Consider the following 20,204-nt stretch of genomic DNA (forward strand, 5'->3'; position numbering starts at 1 on the left):
ACTAAGGGTCAGCGGTAAGTGGCCTTTATACACTGTAAAGGGCTGTCAGTCTTGAGGGGACCCCCACCCCAGGGTCCAGGAAAGGCCTGGAGCCACAACACAAACAGAGGAGTTAAACACCAGGATTTGGGTCATCCCCCCACTCCTGTCTTGTCTGTCTCAAACTCACACTGCCATCCTCCCTTCCCCCCATCAGCTCACCTACATGGAGCCAGAGGGATCATCCCCACATGTCCCCTGCTCAGAACCCTTCCAGGGCTCCCTGTTATCCAAGGGACCTAGTCCAAACTCCCCAACTCTATGCAAAGCTCTCCCAGGCAACTCAACTCATCTGGGCAGCCTTATGTGCTATTTCCTGTCTGGAATTCCCTCCTCCTTAGCCCCAGTTCATCTGTCAGACTCCTACCCCCTCTTCCCAGTGCAACCCAAGTTCTCCTCTGTGCTGTTTTTCCCGACTCCTCCAGCCTACCCTGCTCTGTGCTCCTAAGTGCCCAGGACCCACCTGGGTTACAACTTGTAACAAGTAATGACATTTGTGTGGCGGCTCCCCCGCACCAGTGAGCTCTCGTCGCCGCTGGGGGCTGTGTCTGTGTCTGACTCGTTCTGTGCATTCCCAGTGCTTGGCAAGTGCCTGGCTCACAGTGGAGCCATGGAGCCATGTCACCTGATCTTCACCAAGCGCCCACTCTGTGCCAGGCTCTGTGCTGGGTGCTGGGGATGCAAAGCGAGGACAGAGCCGGGCCTCACCCTCTAGCTGCTTCCAGTGGATGTACTCGGGGAATGTGTTGAGTGAATGGACATACAACCATCTTGTATATGGGGAAACTGAAGCCCAGAGAGGCAAAATGCCCTGTTCGAGGGTGCCCTGCCTCCCTGCCCACATGTCTTTCTACTCCATTTCTCTTCCAGAACCTTAGAAGAAATGAAGAGGAACTCAAAACGAAAGGATAGAGTCCAAAAAAAGGAGAAAATGTGGTGGATTTTCCCCCTTTCTCCATAATGTAAATGAAAGTGCTTTTGCCAACTATCGCAGCTTAAAAGCAATTAGAAGTTTTGGAGGGGACTCTGGGCACAAGCAGAAGCGACAGAGCGAGTGCCCAGCACTGAATTTTTCCAGCATTTGTTTGTATCAGGTAAAAGGGGGAAAAAAAAGTGTTAAAAGCAGCAATCTCCAGCAGCAGAGATGGTGGAGATAAAATATTTACAGCCTCCAAGGGAGGAGCCTGGGAGGGGCCAGGGACCCGGCTCCCCCACTCGGGCCCCACCACCCGGATGCCATGTACTGGAGGCAGGAGAAGGGAGAGGAGGAAAGATGAGCTGACTCCTCAGCCTGCAGGGATGGAGGGGAGAAGTCCCCAGATGCCCTCTGCTCCTACCCCTTCCCCACCGGCCATGGCCCACAGCCACTCAGCAGCCCCCAGCCACCAAAGAGCCATCCGTCCCAACAACAGATCTGGCCCTGCTCAACATCTGGACAGCACCCAGCCTCAGGCTGGTAGTCGAGGCCTGCGAGCCCGAGCCCCTCGCCAGACTCCCCTGCAGGTGCCCCCACACAGATGCACCTGACTGTGCTCTAAGAGCCTCACCTGATGAGGGACCAGGGGAATGTGCACCACGCCCTGGGCGAGGGGTAAGGCAGGTCTGAGGAGGGACCCGGAGCAGATGACAGAGCCAAGGGCACACAGCTCTAGGCCAGACGCTGAGTCCCAACCAGGCCTCTCCGGTGAACCTCAGCTGGACCTTACAACTGACCCTTGACTTGGCCTCCTCTCTCTAAATACAGAGCTGCCCCTTCTTGAAACTCAGCTCCCTTCTTCCTACCTGCAGCAAACTCCCCTCTGTCTGGGGCACAAAAGACATAGCTTCCTTTAGAAGCAGCTGTTCCTAAGTTCGAATGCCAGCTCCTCCATTCACCACTAGCTGTGTGATCTTGCAACTCCCTCAATCTCTGAGCCTCCATTTCCTCATCTGTGTAATGGGAATAGTACTAGTACATATGTCATGGGGTTGTTTAGGATTAAATGAGGTAATGCTGTAAAGCACCTGGTACTGTGACTAAGTAGGTGCTCAGTAAACTTACCTCTGCCCTACTTCTTGCTCAGTCCTCAAGTGTGACTCTCAGGATGGACCATACACATGCACACAGGCTCCCATGCCACCTTGCAGTCACCTGATAAACACAGAGTACACACACTGGCTAAGAGCAAAGGGTGTGGGAGGCTCTGAAGGGCTTTACACATCCATGGAAGCCCAATCCCTCAGCATGGCAGCAGGGAGCCTCTTATGTCGCGTGGCTCAGGAAGGACTTCTCCAAGAACAGGCATGCCCGGGACGCTCAGAACCTGCCAGGCAGGGCGGAAGAGGCGACTGGAGGCTCAGCCTGTGGCAGCAGCCCAGCCCTCAGCCAAGCTCCCAGCCCCATTGGCAAAGGCAAACCCCAAGGCCCAGGGAACGGCAGTCAGTGGAACAGCCAAGAGCAGAAACCAGGTCTCGAAGTCAAAGGGGGCAGTTCTGACCTCAAATCCCACTCCCACCTCAGACCAGCGGGGTGACCTTTCTGAGCGTGCTTCCTCATCTGCACACTAACTGCCCAGGTTCCAGTACACGTGCAGTGTGCTTCTGTCCCACCTGCCCCTGGACTTCAGGCACCATGCCCTCGCTCTCCCTGCAGCACTGGGGAGCAGAGGAAAGGCCTGGGGGCGGGGGTGGCAACAGGGACCTGTTGTCTTTCCTGTGGGCAGTGGGCTGAAGGACCTGCCAGCCCCCAGCCTGCCTGGTCCTCCCTGCCTCACCCAAAGGAAAGGGGCCCATTTCCTCTCTGCCCCATTTTTCCAGGAAGGGTGGTGACATGCCCCAGGTGACACAGTCCCCATGGAGCCACTCATCTGAGGCTGGGTATGTTCCTCTCCTTCCCCAACTGAGAATACCAGGCTTGATGTAGGGTCTGGCGGAGCCACAGGGGCAGACTGGGGATCAAAAGGCATTTTGGGGCTGGCCGAGTGGCTCAGTTGGTTAAGAGCTTGCTCAAGAGTGCGAGCTCTGAGCAACAGGGTCGCCGGTTCGATTCCCACATGGGCCAGTGAGCTGTGCCTGAGCTGAGCTGAGCTGCTGCTGAGCTGCCAACAGGTGGCAGGATGGCTCAGCTGGTGAGAGCACGTGCTCCTAACAAGGTTGCCTGTTCGAGATGGTGGGTTACGCCCGCCGGCAACTAAAGACTGAACTCGGCACCTTGAGCTGAACTGCCGCCCGGATGGCTCAGTGGATAGAGCGTGCGCTCTTAACAAGGCTGCTGGTTCAACTCCCGCATGGAATGGTGGCTATGCCCACCTGCAACTAATTAAACACAGCACCTTGAGCTGAGTGGTGCAACTGGACTTGGAGCTGAGCTTGCTGGGCCCTCCACAACTGATTGAAGGACAACAACTTGGCCAGTTCCCTCCCCTAATTCTCCAACACTGTTCCCCCCGCCCCATTCCCCAATAAAATCTTTTTTTTAAAAAGACATTTTAATGTCTGTCTCTTGCTTTCCCTCTGGTCGCCTTTCTCCCAGGGGCCTCTCCCGCCCCTGCCACCCATCCTGTCCTAGAAAAACAAGCTCAACAGTAAGCCTGGCCTAATCAGGACTCTCCTCATTGTGGGGACAGAGATGAGAGCAAAGAAGGTCAGTCCCAGCCCCATGATCTCTGTGGCCCCTGCAGAGTCAACAAATGTCCCCCAAATCACTAAGAGCAGAATAAGGAGCCCCAAGCAGGTGTGGGTGCTGGGGGGCAGGATCACTCTGACCCCAAAGAGACAAGGAAGTGCAGGGAGACCTTCACCTGCCTTAGGCTGGCAGTGGACACCGCCCTGTGAAGCCTCCCCAGGGAGGAGATGGCCAAGGCACAAGAGCACAGTACAGCTCCTCAGGAAGGCTGGCAGGAGCCACGAGCCTCCCGCATTCTGCCCGTGCCCAGGAGCTCACCTCCGTGCCTCACTTCCCATCAATGACACTACAGTCTCCAGCCCAGTCCAGATCTCAGGCTCAGCCCCAAGCCCCCAGTACTCCCAATTCCCTCAGACCCCCTGGCTGTCCAGACTGGATCCTAAGCCCTCCTCCCACTAAACCAGCCTTCCCTTGCCTTCTGCGCTGCCCCCCAAAGTGGCTGGTAGGGGGCAGCCCTGATTCTCCTACCAGAAGAGGCTCCCCCACCCAGCATGGCCAGAGCCTGATAACATTCTCCCAAATTAAACAATAAACAAGAAGTTGTTTCAATTTTTCCTGATGCTGCAGTTCCTGATTAATCCCCTCAGCAAACAAAAGGAAGAGATGATTAACCTAAAAGACTGTCGCTTCCTGATCCCAGGTGGAAGCCCTCCCAGAAGGGGACCCTGCTCAGCCACCTGCCCAACTCCAGCCACTTCCAGCCTCCCCTCCCCCATCTTGGCCAGTCCTGGGCAGAAACCTGTAGCCTGCCTTCTAGATCCCACCTCTCCTCCCCTCGGCCTCTTTATTACGTGACCCTGGACAAGACAGGCCATCCCTCAGGGCCCAGTCTCCTCATCTCAAGGATAAAATGAGAAGAAATACGTGACCACTTGAGGTTAGATAGAAATTTTCTCCTATTGTTTACAGATGGATGCTGAAATATTTAGGGGTAAAATGCCATGATGTATATAATTTACTTTAAAAACAATAGCTCAGCAAACAAAAGATGGCAAAATGTCAACAATTGTTAAATCTAGGCAAGGGGTCTATGGGAGTTTCCTATACTATTCTCTCTACCTTTCTGTATGTTCAAAAATGTTCCTAACAAAAAATTGTTTTAAAAAAACTCAGCGTTGGCCACGTAAGCCAGGAACCCCACCAGCAGTGCCCCATCCTCCTGGTGGGTCTGAAAGGCAGCGGGTCTCTTAAGTAGGTTAAACATCCCCCCTGCCATCTCCTTTATGTGGTTTCCCTAGAAATTGCTTTTTCACCGATTCCGCTGAGTCCGAGCTCCATATTTAGAAGCCAGACACAGCGCTTTCATGAAACAGCTGTTGTCTTCTGACCGACCACCCCCTCCAGCCCACCATCTATCTCCCTGTCCTTCTGCAGAGCAGTCCTGGGCTGGTGACTGCAATGCTGGCTTCACCCTCACGTGGCCACCACCCTCTCTGAGCCTCATAATGCCCCCACTGGTTAAACAGAAATGGTGACAAACCAGTGGCTGCCTGGCTATCTCATTCAAATGCATGGTGTTACCCCACAAAGAGACTGAAACCCCCATTTAACAAATGGGAAAGCTGAGACCCAGAACCAGGAGAGACTGGAAGCAGAATACGAAAGGTGGGAACAGAGCAAGGTGGGAGTTAGCCAAAGTTGCCTGCCGCCCCAATCCCCCTGCTCCCCACCCCTCAATCCCAACCCTGGCAACACGTGTCAGAGAGGTGGGCTGCACCTCCTTTTCTCTGGCTCCTCTTTATCGAGCTTCCTGGTCAGGAATAGATGGCCATGGCTGCAATGGCCCAGCCAGGTCTAGCTGACCCACATGAACATTGGCCAGGCCCACCTCTGCTGGTGGATAATGGAAGAGCTATCAGTACCAAATAATCAGTTGCTGATTGCTGAATACCATGCAATTCATCAGGATTCATCAGAGATATGTGTGGCCAGAGACTGGGCGCTCCCACCCTGGCCTGGCAGAGCCTCCAGGGGCGGGGACAGCCTACGGTGAGCACCTCAGCACAAAAGCCGCCCATAACTCCGGAGCTTCTCAGACAGGTGTCCTGGGCCTAGCTCACGGCCCCAGCCCAAGGAGGAAGAGGAAGTTTCAGTGGCCACAGGGGCCCCAAGGGACAGTCCACATGCCCTGAATCAGCCCATCCGGCCCCAGGTTCCTGGATGGGCCAGGTACCCAAGATGGACAAGGCCAGTCCCTGCCACCAAGGCATTCCCAAGCCAAGAAGAGACACAAACCACTTGTCACAAGCCTCAAATACAATAGGCCTCACACACAGTAGGCGCACAGCAAATGTTTGCTAAATGTAAAGCAGATATGCTGCTCTCAGAGTTCTCAGGAAGGAGCAGCTACTCCCAGCTAGGGTGACGGGGTGGGGGACAGGGAGTGTTTAAATATGGCATTTGGGCCAAGTGTTGGAAAGTGGGTGAGATCTACATGGGCAGAGATGGAGGAAGGAATCAGGCGGAGGGGACAGCACAGCCAAACCCTGGAGGATGAAGGGGAGAGTGAGTGGTGTCTGGCTGGAGCCTGGGGGCAGACAGGAGTATGGAGGGGGATGGCTGGGGCAGAGGGTCGGATTGTACAAGGCTCCAGGGGTGCGGATGCCAGCCAGGAGCAAAGGGAGCCCTAAGGGTGCTGCGCAGGAACGTGACAGCCAGCACGTGTTTGGTGCACAGTTAAAAGCCATGGAGTCCACAGTTAATGTCAGTCTGCCCGCCCCAAGAGGGTGGGGGCTGCGCTTCTTCTTCTCTGTCCCCGCAGCCGCCAGCACAGTCGGCCCAGAGGAAGTACCCAACAAGTGAAGCACTGCGATTATAGGCTCATCAGATGGAGGACCGGGGACTCCTGGACTCCCAGCTGTGGAATATCATGTTTGTATAAAAATATACATTTATAGTAGAGCCTCAAGAACAGCCTTGTGAGGCAGGCAGGGAGATAATTATCTCCAGCTTACAAAGAGGGGAGCTAAGCTCAAAGAGGGACACAGTGGCCTGGCCAAAGTCACCCAGCTCGTCAGGGGTGGAGCCCAGTGGTCTCCCACCCTGACCAGAAGGCTGAGCCCTGCTTGCGTTGGCATGGCCCAGAGCTGCCCAGGAGGTGAAGGCCCACTCCTCCCTACTACCTGGCACCCCTCCCACCCCTACTCAGGGCTGGGCAGCCCTAGAAATGCAGCAAATGCTTCTTCACTGAGTCTCCCATACCACCCTGCTGGGATTGGCTGCTTGTCACCATGACAGACTACCCTTGCACCTATGACAGAGACAGGGCTGGGCGGGGAATCTCTGTAGTCCCCAGGCTTGGTCTAGACAGGCCTCCACCCCTGGAAGTTTGGGGAGCATACCCATAGAGCAAGAGTCCTGGGCCAGGAGTCCAGAGGTAGGGTCAGGCCCAGCTCCCCATGCAACTCTGGGACTCACTTCCCAGGTTCGTCGCCTATGAAATGGAGCGGTGGCTCTCAGTCTACTCTACAGAACTGTTGTGAGGTCTACACGAGGAAAGGCATGTAAAAACTTATGGACAATTATAAAGCAAATTTTGTCCTGGAAAATAACAACGAGGTTACTCCGAACTTCAGCCTGGACACTGAAACTCCAATAGGCCTTGCCTCCCTGTCCAGCAAAGAGCAACGTGCACTAACATTTACTAAGGTTCTTCAGTGTACCAGACTAGTGCATGCTTCCCAGGTACCATTTCAAAGCATGCTAATGACAGCCCAACGGGTGAAGTATCATTCTTCCAGATACAGATGAGGAAACTGGAGGCTCAGAAAAGTGAAGTGACTTGCCCGAGCTCACCCAGCTCAGAGGTGGCTGAGCCAGGATTCAAGCTCACTTCCAGATGGCAGCCAAGGGTAGGCCCTTTTGATCATGAAAGGCTAGCTCAGGGGGCCCATGTTCATACCCCCAAATACTTAAAGTTCTCGGGTGAGGCTGCATGTCAAATACACATACTCCACTGAGGCCCAGACCCAGGCATCAGATGCAAAGTGCCACCCCATGACCTGTGGACCAGCAGGGCCATCAGAGCTGAGTGGGGAGTGGGAGGATGGCTGGCACAGCTGGTCTTGAGCTAATTGAATCAGTCCTGGGCATGGAGCCGCCTGTCCAGCTGCCCTGGCAGATGGGTGCTGGAACTGGGCCACCTGCCAAGGCCCAACCTCCACATCCAAACCAACCTGGACACCGAGGTTCCATTTGGTCCTCCTCTCGCCCTGACCCTGGTGGCTGGCAGTGCCTACATAGATCCAGAAGGCCAGGGTGGCAGCCGCTATCCCCCTTTCAGCAGCTGGCGCCTCCCCTGATGTGGCCATATGGCCCCATATGCTCCCTGACAGCTGGACTGCCGAGGCAACTGCCTGAGGATGTCCTCTGCAGAGACCCCAGCCACTGCCCAATCCCTGCCCAGCAGACCACAGGCGAAGCCAGGAAAACCCTGCCCCCAACTTGCTTTCAGACCTTGTGAGAGTCACTGCACCTCTGGCCTCAAACTCTTCCCTGTCAAATAACAGTGCTGACCAATCCTCTACCTCTTCCCTTTGTCTCATTTCCGAGGTCTCGGACTTCCACCCAAACTCACTCCAGGTCTCCAGGGAAACAAATAAACATCCATTTTTACAGACATAGAAACTGAGGCCCAAGGGGCCACCTCAAGTGCGACATTGGGAGGCCCATACTAAAGGCTACATCTTACAACTCCAGGACACCTGCCATATACCCAAGTGGTGGGCGTGGTGAAGCCCAAGGACCTGCCCAATTCTGAAAGCCTCCATCGCCCCACCTGGCTCCCCACCTAGACCGAAATCTCTCCATCATCCATCGGAGGGGGACCCACACATAGTCCCCTGGCCATCCTGGTGAAGGCACCTGTCCCTGCCACTGCCCTCATCACCAGCCTGGATTCCCAGAGCAGCCTCAGCACTTCCTCCCTACCTCTGGCTCTCCTGGTCACCCCTCCCACGACCACCAGAGGGAGCAGCTTCAATTGCAAATCTGATCTTGCCCCTCCAGAACTTCAACCCTGCAACCTCTGAATACAGAATCAGCCCACCCTCCTCAGGCAGGCACTCAAGGTCCTCCTCCGTCCTGTGCCAACCGGCTGGGCGCTGATGTGGCCCTGCATGGACTACTCCATCGCAAACACGCTCCACCCATGGCTGCTGCGTCCCACCTCCGTGCCCTTGCTAATGCTGTGCAATCTGCTGGAAAGCCCCATTCATTCACATGCTCCATTCACTCATTTATTCAGCACATTTACTGAGCATCTACCTAGTGCATGAACATCTGTGCAGGTCTAAATGCACCAGGGTCCCAGTCCATCTGACACAGCACTTTGCCCACCCCTCTCCCTACCTGGCAGCTGCCCAGCCCACTCTGCCTCACACAGGCTGTGGGGCAGTGTCTATGTCCCCTTTCAGAGTCCACCCAGGGAGGGGCCCAGGCTTGTCAGCAGTCTCCCTAGTAGTCAGCCCAGGCCTCTAACCAGGAGATACCCCCAAACATGGAGTGAGCCCCAAGTAGGGGCTCCAGGCAGTGAGGAGCAAAGCTAGGCATGGTTCTTGGGAGCAGACATCTGGGCCCCGGAAGTGCACAGAAGAGGCTCTGATTGGCCAGGATGGCTTGCCCTCATTTCCCCCAAAAGGAGGCCTGAGGGGTCAGGATTCTTTCCTCCCTCAAGTCGCCCTAAGGCCCAGCCCACTCAACAACTTCTCATCATTGAATTTGTTAGAATGTAATATTTTCATAATTTAAAACACAAACATGGCAAGGTCAGGGCCTGGCTGAGAGGAAAATTAAGGGGGCCACCCTAGACACTACCCCTTACTAGTCAGGTTTGAGGGGCGGGTGTCTGTCAATCTAAAAGGGCAGCCAATGGGGGCTGGGAGCACCTAGTTGGGATTTTCACCCGACAGCACAGACCAGGGGCCAAAGAGGCTCCTGCTCTCTCCCTCCCCATGGCTTGAGGTCCCAAATGGAGGGCTCATCCTGCTGGAGTAGGATTGGGGAGGCAGGGGCAAAAGAACCAGAGCAGGGGTTCAAGCAGGCCTTGATGACAGGGGTGGGGCCACACAGGCATCTGACCATGCTCCCACCACCTGGGTGTCAACGAGAGCATCAATCAACACTCAGGAGGCAAAAGTCCAGAACTCAGGAAGCCCCAGGGGACAAAGGGGGGGGGGTAGAGAGACAGAACTAAGAAAGACTGAGTCAGCAAGAGGCTGCCTGAGAGTGAAGCCAGCAGAGGCTGAAGGAGCCACCACAAGGTCCAGCAGATCCACCCCATCCCGCTGCCCCAGAAGGAGTTTTGGTCACTCCTGGGCAAGAGTTCTCCCCTCTACCTCCCAGAGGAGGCCTCCAAGGGCCTGAGCGCCCTGGGGATGAGTCTGGGCTGCCATCAGGACTGAAGGGGTCAAAGAGGCCTGCTTGAGGCTGAGAGCTACTCTAGCCTCCTGTGCCTTATGTGGTCTCAATAGCCACCAGGCCCCCTCCCCGCAATGCACATTTAGAACTCTGAGGACTCCATTCCCCTAAGGGTGAGCTCTTTGTCTCCAGGATGGAGATCTCAGGAGAGTGGGAAGGGTTCCAAGGCCCAAACAGGAGGACAACGCCAGGGCCTAGCCTAGAGTGCCAGACTGGGGGTAGGGAAACCTCCCTGATCCCCAGAATGATACAAACATCCCAGTACTGAGGATTTACAAACAGTCATGCAGAGCCCTGGCAGACAATGGCCCCAAATCTAGGAAATTAAGGTTAATGAGGCTGGGGTCAAGAGGTACCAAAAGTCAAGTCAGGGAGAATCAGGCTGGGAGTGGCTGTGTCCACCTCCCTGCCCCTCGGGGAAGGTATTGGCCGCAGGCAGCAGGATAGCTGCCCTAGGGAGACCCTCCAGCCACAGGCACCCAGAGCCCTGGTGCCAGGTCAATAAAGAGGGCTGGGTGCCCTCCCTGCCCCCCCCCTTACCTTGCCAAAGACCAGGGTTAAAGGATACCTTCACAGGAAGGGGCCACCCTGAGACTGGAGTTCTCCTAACTCCATCTCCTCTGTGAAATGGAGAGGAAGCATGCCATGGACCCTGCATTCTGCCAAGGTGGCAAAGGGATTCCAGAGGGAAAATGGAAGCCTGAACACTGATCAAACAACACATTACCATATTTTAGAGACCCAGGTAGATACTGAATAGTCCAGCATCACATCCCTCCACCCACCACCTACAATAAGACTTCTGACCCCACACCCTGATAGGCACAGTGCCAAGAAAGAGGGCATATGAACAAGGGCTGCTAAGGAAACCAGCTGCTCCAACCCAGAAGCCCAAGCTGGACACAAGGATTCGGGAGCAATAAGAGAAGGCTTCCTAGAGGAGGAGGAACCTGCCCTGGAAGCAGAGAGGATCTGGTAAAGGGGAGGGGCATGCAGGAGGCCTGACTTCTGAACTTCCTTGAGCCTCTTACTCCTGGGGACACAGGGTTCCCTCCCAGTGAGGGACACGATCCTGGAAACATCTCTCCATCCCATCTTCTACTGCAGGGGCACAGTTGGCGTTTGGGTGGAGGAGAGTCCTAGGAAGTTCCCTGAGGCAGCCACCACAGGAAAGGGGTCTGAGAGAAGACTCAGGATTGGGGATTGGGGACACGGCACAGCCTCATCACACCGAATGAGGCACGAAGTAGCATGGCTCCAAGCAAAGCAGGGATGGTGGGACACCAGGCCTGGGGCGCCTAGCGGTGTCCCTTCCAATCCCCAGCCTCTGGGAAGCTCTGCACATTTTGGGCAATTCCCTTCTTCCAGCCGCCTGTTCCACGGAGCAGAAGGCGCGGAGACACACACACACACATACACACTAGGTACGTCTCCCCACTCCCCCACCTCAAGCCTCGTGTCCTCAGACTGGCTGCAAAGACGACCTCGCGGCCCCCGGACCTGGAAGCTATCGTTGCGGGGTCCCGCCCGACCCTGGCAGGGCTTCACAGGAGGCCAGCGCCCGGAGCGACTCCAGCGCGGCGCCGCAGGGCTGGGCAGATGTCCCCGAGAGCCGGTTGTTGTACCGACGGAGTGGCTGAGACGCATGCCTCCGTCCACCGGGCGGCACAACCCGCGCCCCGCCCCATTCCTCCATCGCGCTCTCTCCTCAGGAAAGAAAGGCCGAAGTGCCACCATTAAAGCCCCTCTGTCCTCTCATCGCACATACAAAGTTGCTCCAAGTCGCGGGGGTTCTGGCGGCCTGCGAGGGTTAGGCGGGGCCGCGCAGCGGGTGGGCGCGCGGCCTCCGACTGGGGTGCCGGGCGCGCCCCTTCCCGGTCCGCGCGTGCACGCAACACGGGCGCGCACCCAACATCCAACCTCGAGACTCCCGCCCAATCAGAGGCCGCGCACGCGGCGCCGCTGGCGGGCAGACACCCCAGCTCCCGGCCTGCGTCCTTCGATCCTGGCCTCGCCGCAGCGTCCCCGCTTGGCCACACTCACCGTTCCGGGCGCGCATTCCGCGCGCAGCTCCACTCCAGGGCCGCATCCCGGGCTTGCCTCCGTTCCGCTTCCCGCTCTAGTTCTGCTTCCCGCTCCGCAGGGCTCGGCTCCGAGATGATGGCAGCAGCAGCATCAGCGAGCAGGGAGGGCGTGTGTGTGCGCGCGTGCGCGCGCCTGTGCGCGGGAGGGCCCCCGCGTTCCCCTGCGCGCCCGCTCCTGCCTCCTGCCCTCCACGCTGCGATGCCAGCAGAATCCCTAACGCGCGCTCCCACCCTCCGGGGTGCTCACACTCTCGCGCGCGCGTGCACCCCAGCGCCGCACCCCCGGCCCTGCACGCCCCACTCGCCCTCCTGGGGCGATCACAAAGAGCCGGGTGCCCCGGCCCCCCCGGAGTCCCCAGAGCGCGGCCCGCAGCGCTCGCTGAGCGAACCTGCGACCCCTTCCGGGCTGGCCTCGTCTCAGGTCCCTTGGGGCTCCCAGAGGGGACCCCTCGGGCGTCCCTGCTGTGCCACCATGCCCCACCGGGCCGCGACCACGCTCCCAGCCTGAACCCCAGCCAGGGCGCCCAACTTGAGCTCCCGGCGCTCGCACCCAAAGGCGCCGGCTCCCTCCTCGCCCGCTCCACCGCCCGCAGCCGCGTGCTCTCCCGCTCCGTTCTTTCCCCTCTTCTGTCACTGCCCCTTCTTTACCTCCTCTCCTTTCTCCTTATCTACACCCATGCCCCTCCCCCAGATTCTGTTCCGCTGTCTCTCCCGGTTTCTCTCCCGCTACGTTGCCGCCGCCCTCTCCCGCGCCCTCTGCTACCGGTCGCCCTGTGCTGCCTCTCACATTCTCCGCATTACATTGGGTGCCGCCCGCGGCTCGCTCGGCCCAGTGTTGGAGCGCGCAGTGGGCGGCGAGGGTACCCGCTGTGCCCCGGCCCCGCCGTCCCCTCCGCTCTCCACTCGCTTTGCGGCTCCTCGCTCCGGCCTGACGGGCGGCGACGTCCCGCGCTAGCCTCGGTTGTCGCTGACAGCTCCCATCCTGCCCGGGCTTAAAGGGATAGCTCACTGGGCTCGACCTGCCCCACCCGGGGGCACCGAGGAGGGCAGCCTCGTCGCGCCGAGACAGTCCGGGGCTGTGGCGCTGTGCGGGCGGCGTCCTGTCCGCAGTCGTTGAGCCGGGCCGTTCCCGGCTGGAGGTGAGTCAAGGAGAAGGCCGGTCGGAAGCTGCCCAGACCACGCCATCCAGGGGGCGCTCAGTGCTTGTTGGCTGCTAAGCCTAGGGGTCGACTGGGGGTGTGGGAGCAGTGCAGGCTGAGCGCTGGAAGCGCGGGGCCAGGGAGGAGGTATCAGAGAAGCAGCTATCCAAATCTGAGCCCAGGGTGAGGACACCTGACATGCTGGGAGGACAGGGCTCACAGGGTGGTCTCCCACTCCTGCTATATGACCTTGGACAAATGTCTGCCTCTCTATGAGCCTCAGTTTACCCTTCCTTGGAAGGACATTGACTTCCATCATCTCTGGGGCCATGTTCCACCTCTGATATGGTGTTAGATCCATAGGAAAGGGAGACCCAAGGCAGGCCCTCAGGCCCCCTAATCCCACCCACTCCTTGTTTCTGGGTGCTGAGGCCACCACCACCCCACCCTCACCAGGCCTGGTCTGCCCCCTCCCTCATTCTATAACCTTCCTTCTCCATGCTCCTCATCAGTGGAACAACGCAAAGTTGAGAGGTACAGGGACCTACCAGGGACAGCACACTACAGTTTGCAAAGCTCTTTGACATCCAAGATCTCCCTAGATCCTCATGACACCCCTGGGAAGTAAAGTGCACCCCCTAGACTCCTGGTCAGCCTTATCCTGAATAGGGCTGGTACATGAGTATTTCATCTTCCTGGTCCCCCATTCTTACTCCCACCCCAGACAGACCCTTTGCCCATTTATTCACTAAGCATCTATTACATGCCCTGGCCTGTGCTAGGTACTGGGGACACAGATGATTTAGACACATTTCCGCCCTTGAAAAAGGAGAGAGCAGGAGGTATGATAGAACTTTGGGGGATGGAGGAGGTTCAGGAGAGCTCCTGGAGGAGGTGACATTGAAGCCAGGGCTTGAAGGATGAGTAGGAGTTGGCCAGACAAAAAGGGGCATAAAGGGCATCGCATGCCAAGAGGAGTATGTGCAGAAACCTGGAAGTAGGAAACAGGGAAGGATGGGGAAGCGAGGCTGTGAGAGCCTTGAATTGAGGAGCTTCAACTTTGTTCTGGGGCAGCAGCAGGGCTGCCCCTTAGCAAATCTAGGCAGAAGCCCCCTCCATCTTTCAGCCATCACAGAGGCATGGCTGAGGGCTCCCCAAATCCAGGAGCTTTTGAAGGAGGCCTCCTCTCCAGGGTGCCCAGTCCCAACCTCAGCTCCCCATCTCTGCAGCCAGATGCAGCACAGTCTCCCCCTACTGACCAGAGGTGGAAGTGGGAGAAGCCCCCCCCCCGCAACTTTTTTGCTGTGAGGAAAATGAGTCCAGCAAGGGCCAGACTTGGGCACCCACCTATCAAGGTGCCCTGTGAAGACCCCAGACTTTGGTGTCAGGCATACCAGGGCCAATTCCTGCTTTAGTGTCCTCCTTTGTACAGTGGAAATACTCAGGTACCGAGGGGGTTGGTGAAGGATTCATGAGGAATAATGCACAAGAATGACCCAGCACACTGTAGATATTCAGCAAGTGGCATTTTCCTTCCCCACATCTACGTTTGGCTTTGTGGGCCATCCCAAAGGCCCTTACTGTCTCCCTGTTCCCTCCTTGCTTGTCCATTTTTCTTTTGCCTTCCTCCCAGACTTCCTGGGAGCCTCAAGGGAGATGAGCTCATGGTTCTTGCCTGTTCTGGCTCAACACACCTCCTGAGGAGTCTTCCCAGGGCTCCCAGGTGGGGCCTAGGAAAGTCAAACAGAGACAAACAGCCTTTCCCCAGAGTCCCTGACATCCAAGCAGAGCAGCAGTTCCAGGCTACATCCCCATCAATTTCTCCTCCTCTCCTGCTCTGGGAGCCACACAGCCTTTGTGTGTACTTGGGAATTTAGTCCTCCAGCTTTTCTGTGCAACCTCAGATACATAGCATACCCTCTCTGAGCCCCAAGTTCCTCTATAAGTATGGACAAGCTTGTGTGCACCACAGGAGCAATGAATGTAAGTCTGTCATTTATTTTCCCTCAGCAGGTCCAGTCCTTGGTTCTCTATCCAGCCGCTGTGCACAGAGCCAAGCAGGTACAAAGGTTCCCTTCGGACCCCCTTGTGTCCTGCCCTTGCGCTAGGGCCAGGAGCTATTGCCACCTCTGCCTCCCGGCAGGCTTTACACAGAGGCAATGCTTGAATAATGAACAGGCCCACTTGAAGGAACCACTCTCCGCTGCCAGAGCAGCAGCAGCTAGGGAGCTGGGGGCCAGAGGCCAGGTGGGTGTTGGCAGCTCCAGGAAGGAGCCCCTTCACCAGAAGCCAAGAGCTGGCTGCTTCCTGCCACAAGGGCTGAGTCAGTGCCCCTGCAGATGCCCGCCAGGGGCCCCTCTGCTATTTTCAGCCATTTCCAGAGGCCAGTGTCCCAGACCCAGTCACCAAGCCAGGTCCAGCCTGGGACTGAGTGGCCCACATGGAGTCCCAGGAGGCAGTGGGCATTTCCTGCCTGTCTTCTCAGCCAAAGCCTGGCTTCCTGGGTCAGGCTGAAAAGTAAACAGGGTCACCAAGCATTCAGAGAAATTCCTCAGCCAGGCTGTCTCCTTGCTGTCTCTCATCCCATCTCCCCACCTCCAAGTCTTTCCCCACCTGTCCCTACCACCACTTGGCTTCCGCACAACCCATTCACCTCTCAAATCCTTTCATCCCTAAACAGCCTTGCTTGACTACCCACTCCAATCTCCTCCTCCTCTTTACTCTTAAACTACTATGTGTCAGCAGTTTTCATTCATTGGTACTTCCCACACTAACCCTGGTGTTATCACTTCCATTTCAGAGAAGAGAAAACCAAGGTTCAATGTGGGGTTCCAGGGTTTGAACTGAGAGCCATTTTTCTTCATTCTTTTGATAAACATTTATTGAGGATCTACTCCGTGCCAGGCACTGTGTCAGGTGTGAGGAATACACACTAGAGGACTTAGAGTCTAGAGAAAGAAACAGATATCAAACCATCATTCAAAGAAATGTAAAATTACAACTGGGACAAGTGCTATGAGGAGCTGTGGGGCTCTTAGGTCCCGGTTTGTTCTGTTCTTGGGAGTCAGGAAAAGCTTCCTGCAGGTTGTGACAGTTGACCTAGCATCGTAAGTTTGGGTAGATGTTAACTTGGAGAAGTAGGGAACTCCAGGGCAAAGGACTAGCACGTGCAAACACCCTGTGGTAAGAGGATGGAGGACAGCCCATGTGGCCAGAGCAGAAAGAGAGGGAACTGGAGATGGAGTTGCAGGTGGCATGGGGTCAGAACAGGCTCTAGTGAGCCCCACAAGGAGTTGGGGATTTAGCCCTGGAGGTTTGAGGCAGAAGACAGTGGCATTTGAACTGAACAGCCCACCACCACTCAGCACCTTCACTCACTGCTACCCCATCAGATGTCAGGGACTGTCTACAGGCCTATAAGAGCTGAACTGGATCCTTGGGCCTTCGGTTTTCCCATCTGTACAAGGGAATAATTCTGTCCTCCTCCAGTCTCCCTGGGCAGGAGAGGGGATGAAGGAAATTGGAATTCTTGGTGTAACCTCGGGGGGACTGCTCCCTTTGTCAAGCATCCTCCTGGGCGAAACAGACACACCAGCTGACCTTACAAAACCTGCCCCTTGGAAAACCTTAGCCAGCTGCCCACCCCCTCTCAAAGACAAGGCACACCTCCACAAGAGGACTGCATCGCCCTCATGGGTGCCACCAGGCAGAAGGGCTTATGGGTCCCATTTACAGATGGGAAACTGAGGCTCCAGAGAGGAGGGGATGGCCTGAGTCACCACCTACACTGTCAGGGGAGAAGCAGGATGGTGGAGAGGGTCCACTGGGCAGAGGTGGCAGGGGCGGGGGGCGGTCAGGGCCAGGTCACCGAGATCCATGAATACCATAGAGGACGACTGGACTTTGAAGGGCTTAAGGGAGGCAGATGGTTAGATCCGACTTTGTGGACACTCCCTCTGGCTCATATGAGGAGGATGGATTGGAGGGGTGAATCTGGAGATGGAGCTTGGAGAGGAGGCTGTTGGGGTCACCCAACTGAGGAGATGCAGTGGGGTAGAGGGGTCCAAGGATAGATACTTAAGAATTAAGGGGTGGTACTAACAATTGTCACCCCAATAAACTTTAATTAATAAAAAATTAATTAATTAATTAATTAAATTTTTTTAGAAAGAAGAGGCAGCACTTGGGAGGTGTCTGGGTGTGAAGGCAGGAAAGGAGGGCCCCCAAGGCCTTTTCAGCAGAGTGACTGCTGTTTCCCGGGAGCTGGCGCCCACCAGGCTCCATGACCTTGTTCCAAAGAACCCTCACACCAGCCTCCCGGGATTGTCTGCAGTGTGTAGGGGGACCCATGGCACACTGCCTGGACCCCCTGCAGGCGGGGACACTCCTTCCTCTGCTGGAGGTGGGGAGCTGCCAGGCCACAGGTGAGTACCTTCCCTCACTGAAGAGGCAGGTGCGCCTGGCCCAAGGCCTTGCCCTCCCGTGGGCAGCTGCAGCCAATGATTAGTCAAAGCAGGGGATAAAGGCTCATCTTTTTGCCCCAACTCAGAACAACCTCTCCAAAGATGCTCAGGTCCCAACCTATCACAGCCCCCCTTCCCCCTGCCCCATCCGGCTTCTCCTTCCGTCCCTCCCCCCATGCTGCTGATCCCACTACACTTCTGGCAAGCTAATCTCCTTCCACACACTGGTGTCATCACCCCCATTTCACCCATAAGGAAATTGAGGCTCAGATGTTAAGTGTCTTGCCCACTGTTGCACAGCTGATAATGGGCACATCAGGGCCTGCCTGGGGAGGGAGGAAGCCAGGCCCCTGGCTGACTGGGGTGGGGTTGGGGTGAGCAAGGTAGTAGTGAAACGCTGGGGAAAGCCAGTCCACCCATAGGTCAGTGCTAGAACCAGGAGGGACTTACTTCACCTGCCTCTCATTCCACAGATGAAGAAACAGCTCAGAAAGAGATTAGATGTTCCAGGCTCACCATGTTGTTTAGTGATGGCCCCAGGCATATTCCCTAGGGTTCTGCCTCCCAGCCCAACACAGGTGTTTCCTTTGGATCAGAGTGGTGTCTCTTCCCACCTGCCCTCTTTCCAAGCCCAGCACTGGGTCTTGGGCTTGGGGACCCGGCCGAATCAACGCTTCCCAATTTCCCAAGGCTGAAATGAGGCACCTGCAGCTTCCCCGGACCTGTCACAGAGACCTGTGCAGCAGCCTGAGCTGCCCAGCCCTGGCGTGAAGCTGGGATGTACTAGGCTGGGCGGGCAGGCAGGCATCTGACTGGCACAGCAGAGCAAACAGGAAGGAAATCAATTTGAGTGTTTGATTAATTTTAATTTTTAATTTGCACCGAGAGTAGTGCACCCCATTTGACACTGCCAACTCACTGCACTGCTGGTGATCACCACTGCTGGAACCGCTGCGGCTTGGTGTGCCTAGTGGCTCCCTGCCCTTCTGTCAGCAGAGCCAGTCCCTGGCATGGCAGACTGGCCTTCTGCAAAGCCTGGAGGAAGAGTACCCTCCAGGGGCCTCGCCCCTTCAGCCCAGGAGAAAGTGTCTTGTGAGTCCCCTCTGTGTGAAATGAGAGGAGCCAAAGAGGTGATCCCTCCTGGGAGGGGACCGGTCAGGTCATGTCTGTTTCAAAGTCAGGGTGCACTAACAGACTCAGGCATGGTGACAGACCAGTTTGAGGGGCAAGGGAGAGCCGGGGTGTACCTCATCCACAGGTGCGAAGTAGTTAGCCAGACCACCTCCATGCACAGGCAACCTTGTACCTGGAGTCTGTCTTAAAACTAGAGCAATCCCAACTCTCATATTCTACGACTTTAAGGGTGAAAGCTCAGCTGTCTCTTTGTTGGTTTGGAATCTGACCACATATGGGGTGGGGAAAGTTGGTCTGAATTGGGAAAGACGAAGCCCGTCGCAGTCTATAGCTGCCAGCCTTCCTCTCTCCTCCCACCAGGCCTCATGCCCTGAGAGCATTATCCTATGGCGTTGAGAACAGAAAACTGTGGAATGAAGCAGACTTGGTGGTAATCCTAGCTCTTCCACTTATCAGCTGTGTGATCCTGGACAACTCATGTATTCTTGCTGAGCATGACCTTCAAGGACCCTTCTGACTGTGCTTTGTTCCCCCTCTTCAGACTTCACCCTCTCTTGGTATGCACAGAACACAGCATTCAATGACCTCCTCCAGGAAGCCCTCCCTAATTAAGCTTTCTTTTCTCCCAGCTGCTACTATTCCCAGCTGCTGACCCTGCCCTAAACACGAGCCCTCTCTAGCCCCACCTCAGTAGCTCAACTGTGTACACTGCACACTCTGCACAGGCTGGTGTGCTAGAGAGAACATTCCTTTTTATGCATATATTCCTGGTTCAGCTCTACGCTCACCTCCATACTGGCTGCTTAGGCCCATCCCTTGAGCACCTCAAATCCATCCAAAACTGAACTCATCTTCCCCCCACAAACCTACTTTTGCTTTTTTTTCTTCCCTATCTCAGTAAATAACACCCTAATCAACCATCGGTCAAGCCAGAGAGCTAGGAACCGCTGGGACTCCTCCTCCTGCCTCATCCCCTACATCCTACTCTGTGTCAGGTCCTATGTTACAACCGTCCACTCCATACCCTCTGGCGGGGCTGACAGAGGGGAGGAGAGAGGTTTTCTGTGGTATTTACTGAGGTGCCTGGCAGGGCTTGGGGGAGCCTTCGGAGATCAGCCAGTCTTATCCTCCCATTTTACAGATGAGGACACTGAAGCCCAGAGAGGGTCAGAGACCTGCCCTGGGCCCAAAGGTGAACTGCCCATAACAGAGCCACATTGTGAAGCCAGGTATCCTCTGCAGCGCACATGGGCATCTCAGAGAG

General features: G+C 56.3%; 2 protein-coding genes across 3 annotated transcripts in view; one reads left to right on the forward strand and one right to left on the reverse strand.

The window, feature by feature from the left end:
* The window catches only part of LINGO1 (leucine rich repeat and Ig domain containing 1), a 199,354-nt gene extending 187,091 nt beyond the window's left edge, over positions 1–12,263 (reverse strand). Inside the window, exon 1 of one of the 2 annotated variants that reach the window (XM_019625454.1) lies at positions 12,164–12,263. The gene's annotated coding sequence lies outside the window, so the exon portion shown is untranslated. Of the gene's footprint in view, positions 1–11,566; positions 11,967–12,163 lie in introns of those variants that run through there. The other variant, XM_019625457.1, reaches the window with a different exon arrangement.
* Positions 11,766–20,204, forward strand: part of LOC109372340 (uncharacterized) — a 39,463-nt gene continuing 31,024 nt past the window's right edge. The window contains exons 1-2 of the mRNA XM_019625431.1: positions 11,766–11,951; positions 12,244–13,343. Of these exons, the coding sequence (XP_019480976.1) occupies positions 11,766–11,951; positions 12,244–13,200 (1,143 nt within the window). The 3' untranslated portion in view covers positions 13,201–13,343. The remainder of the gene's footprint in view (positions 11,952–12,243; positions 13,344–20,204) is intronic.

Source organism: Hipposideros armiger, unplaced genomic scaffold, assembly GCF_001890085.2.
Source record: "Hipposideros armiger isolate ML-2016 unplaced genomic scaffold, ASM189008v1 scaffold_628, whole genome shotgun sequence".
In the NCBI taxonomy this organism is placed as follows: domain Eukaryota; kingdom Metazoa; phylum Chordata; class Mammalia; order Chiroptera; family Hipposideridae; genus Hipposideros; species Hipposideros armiger.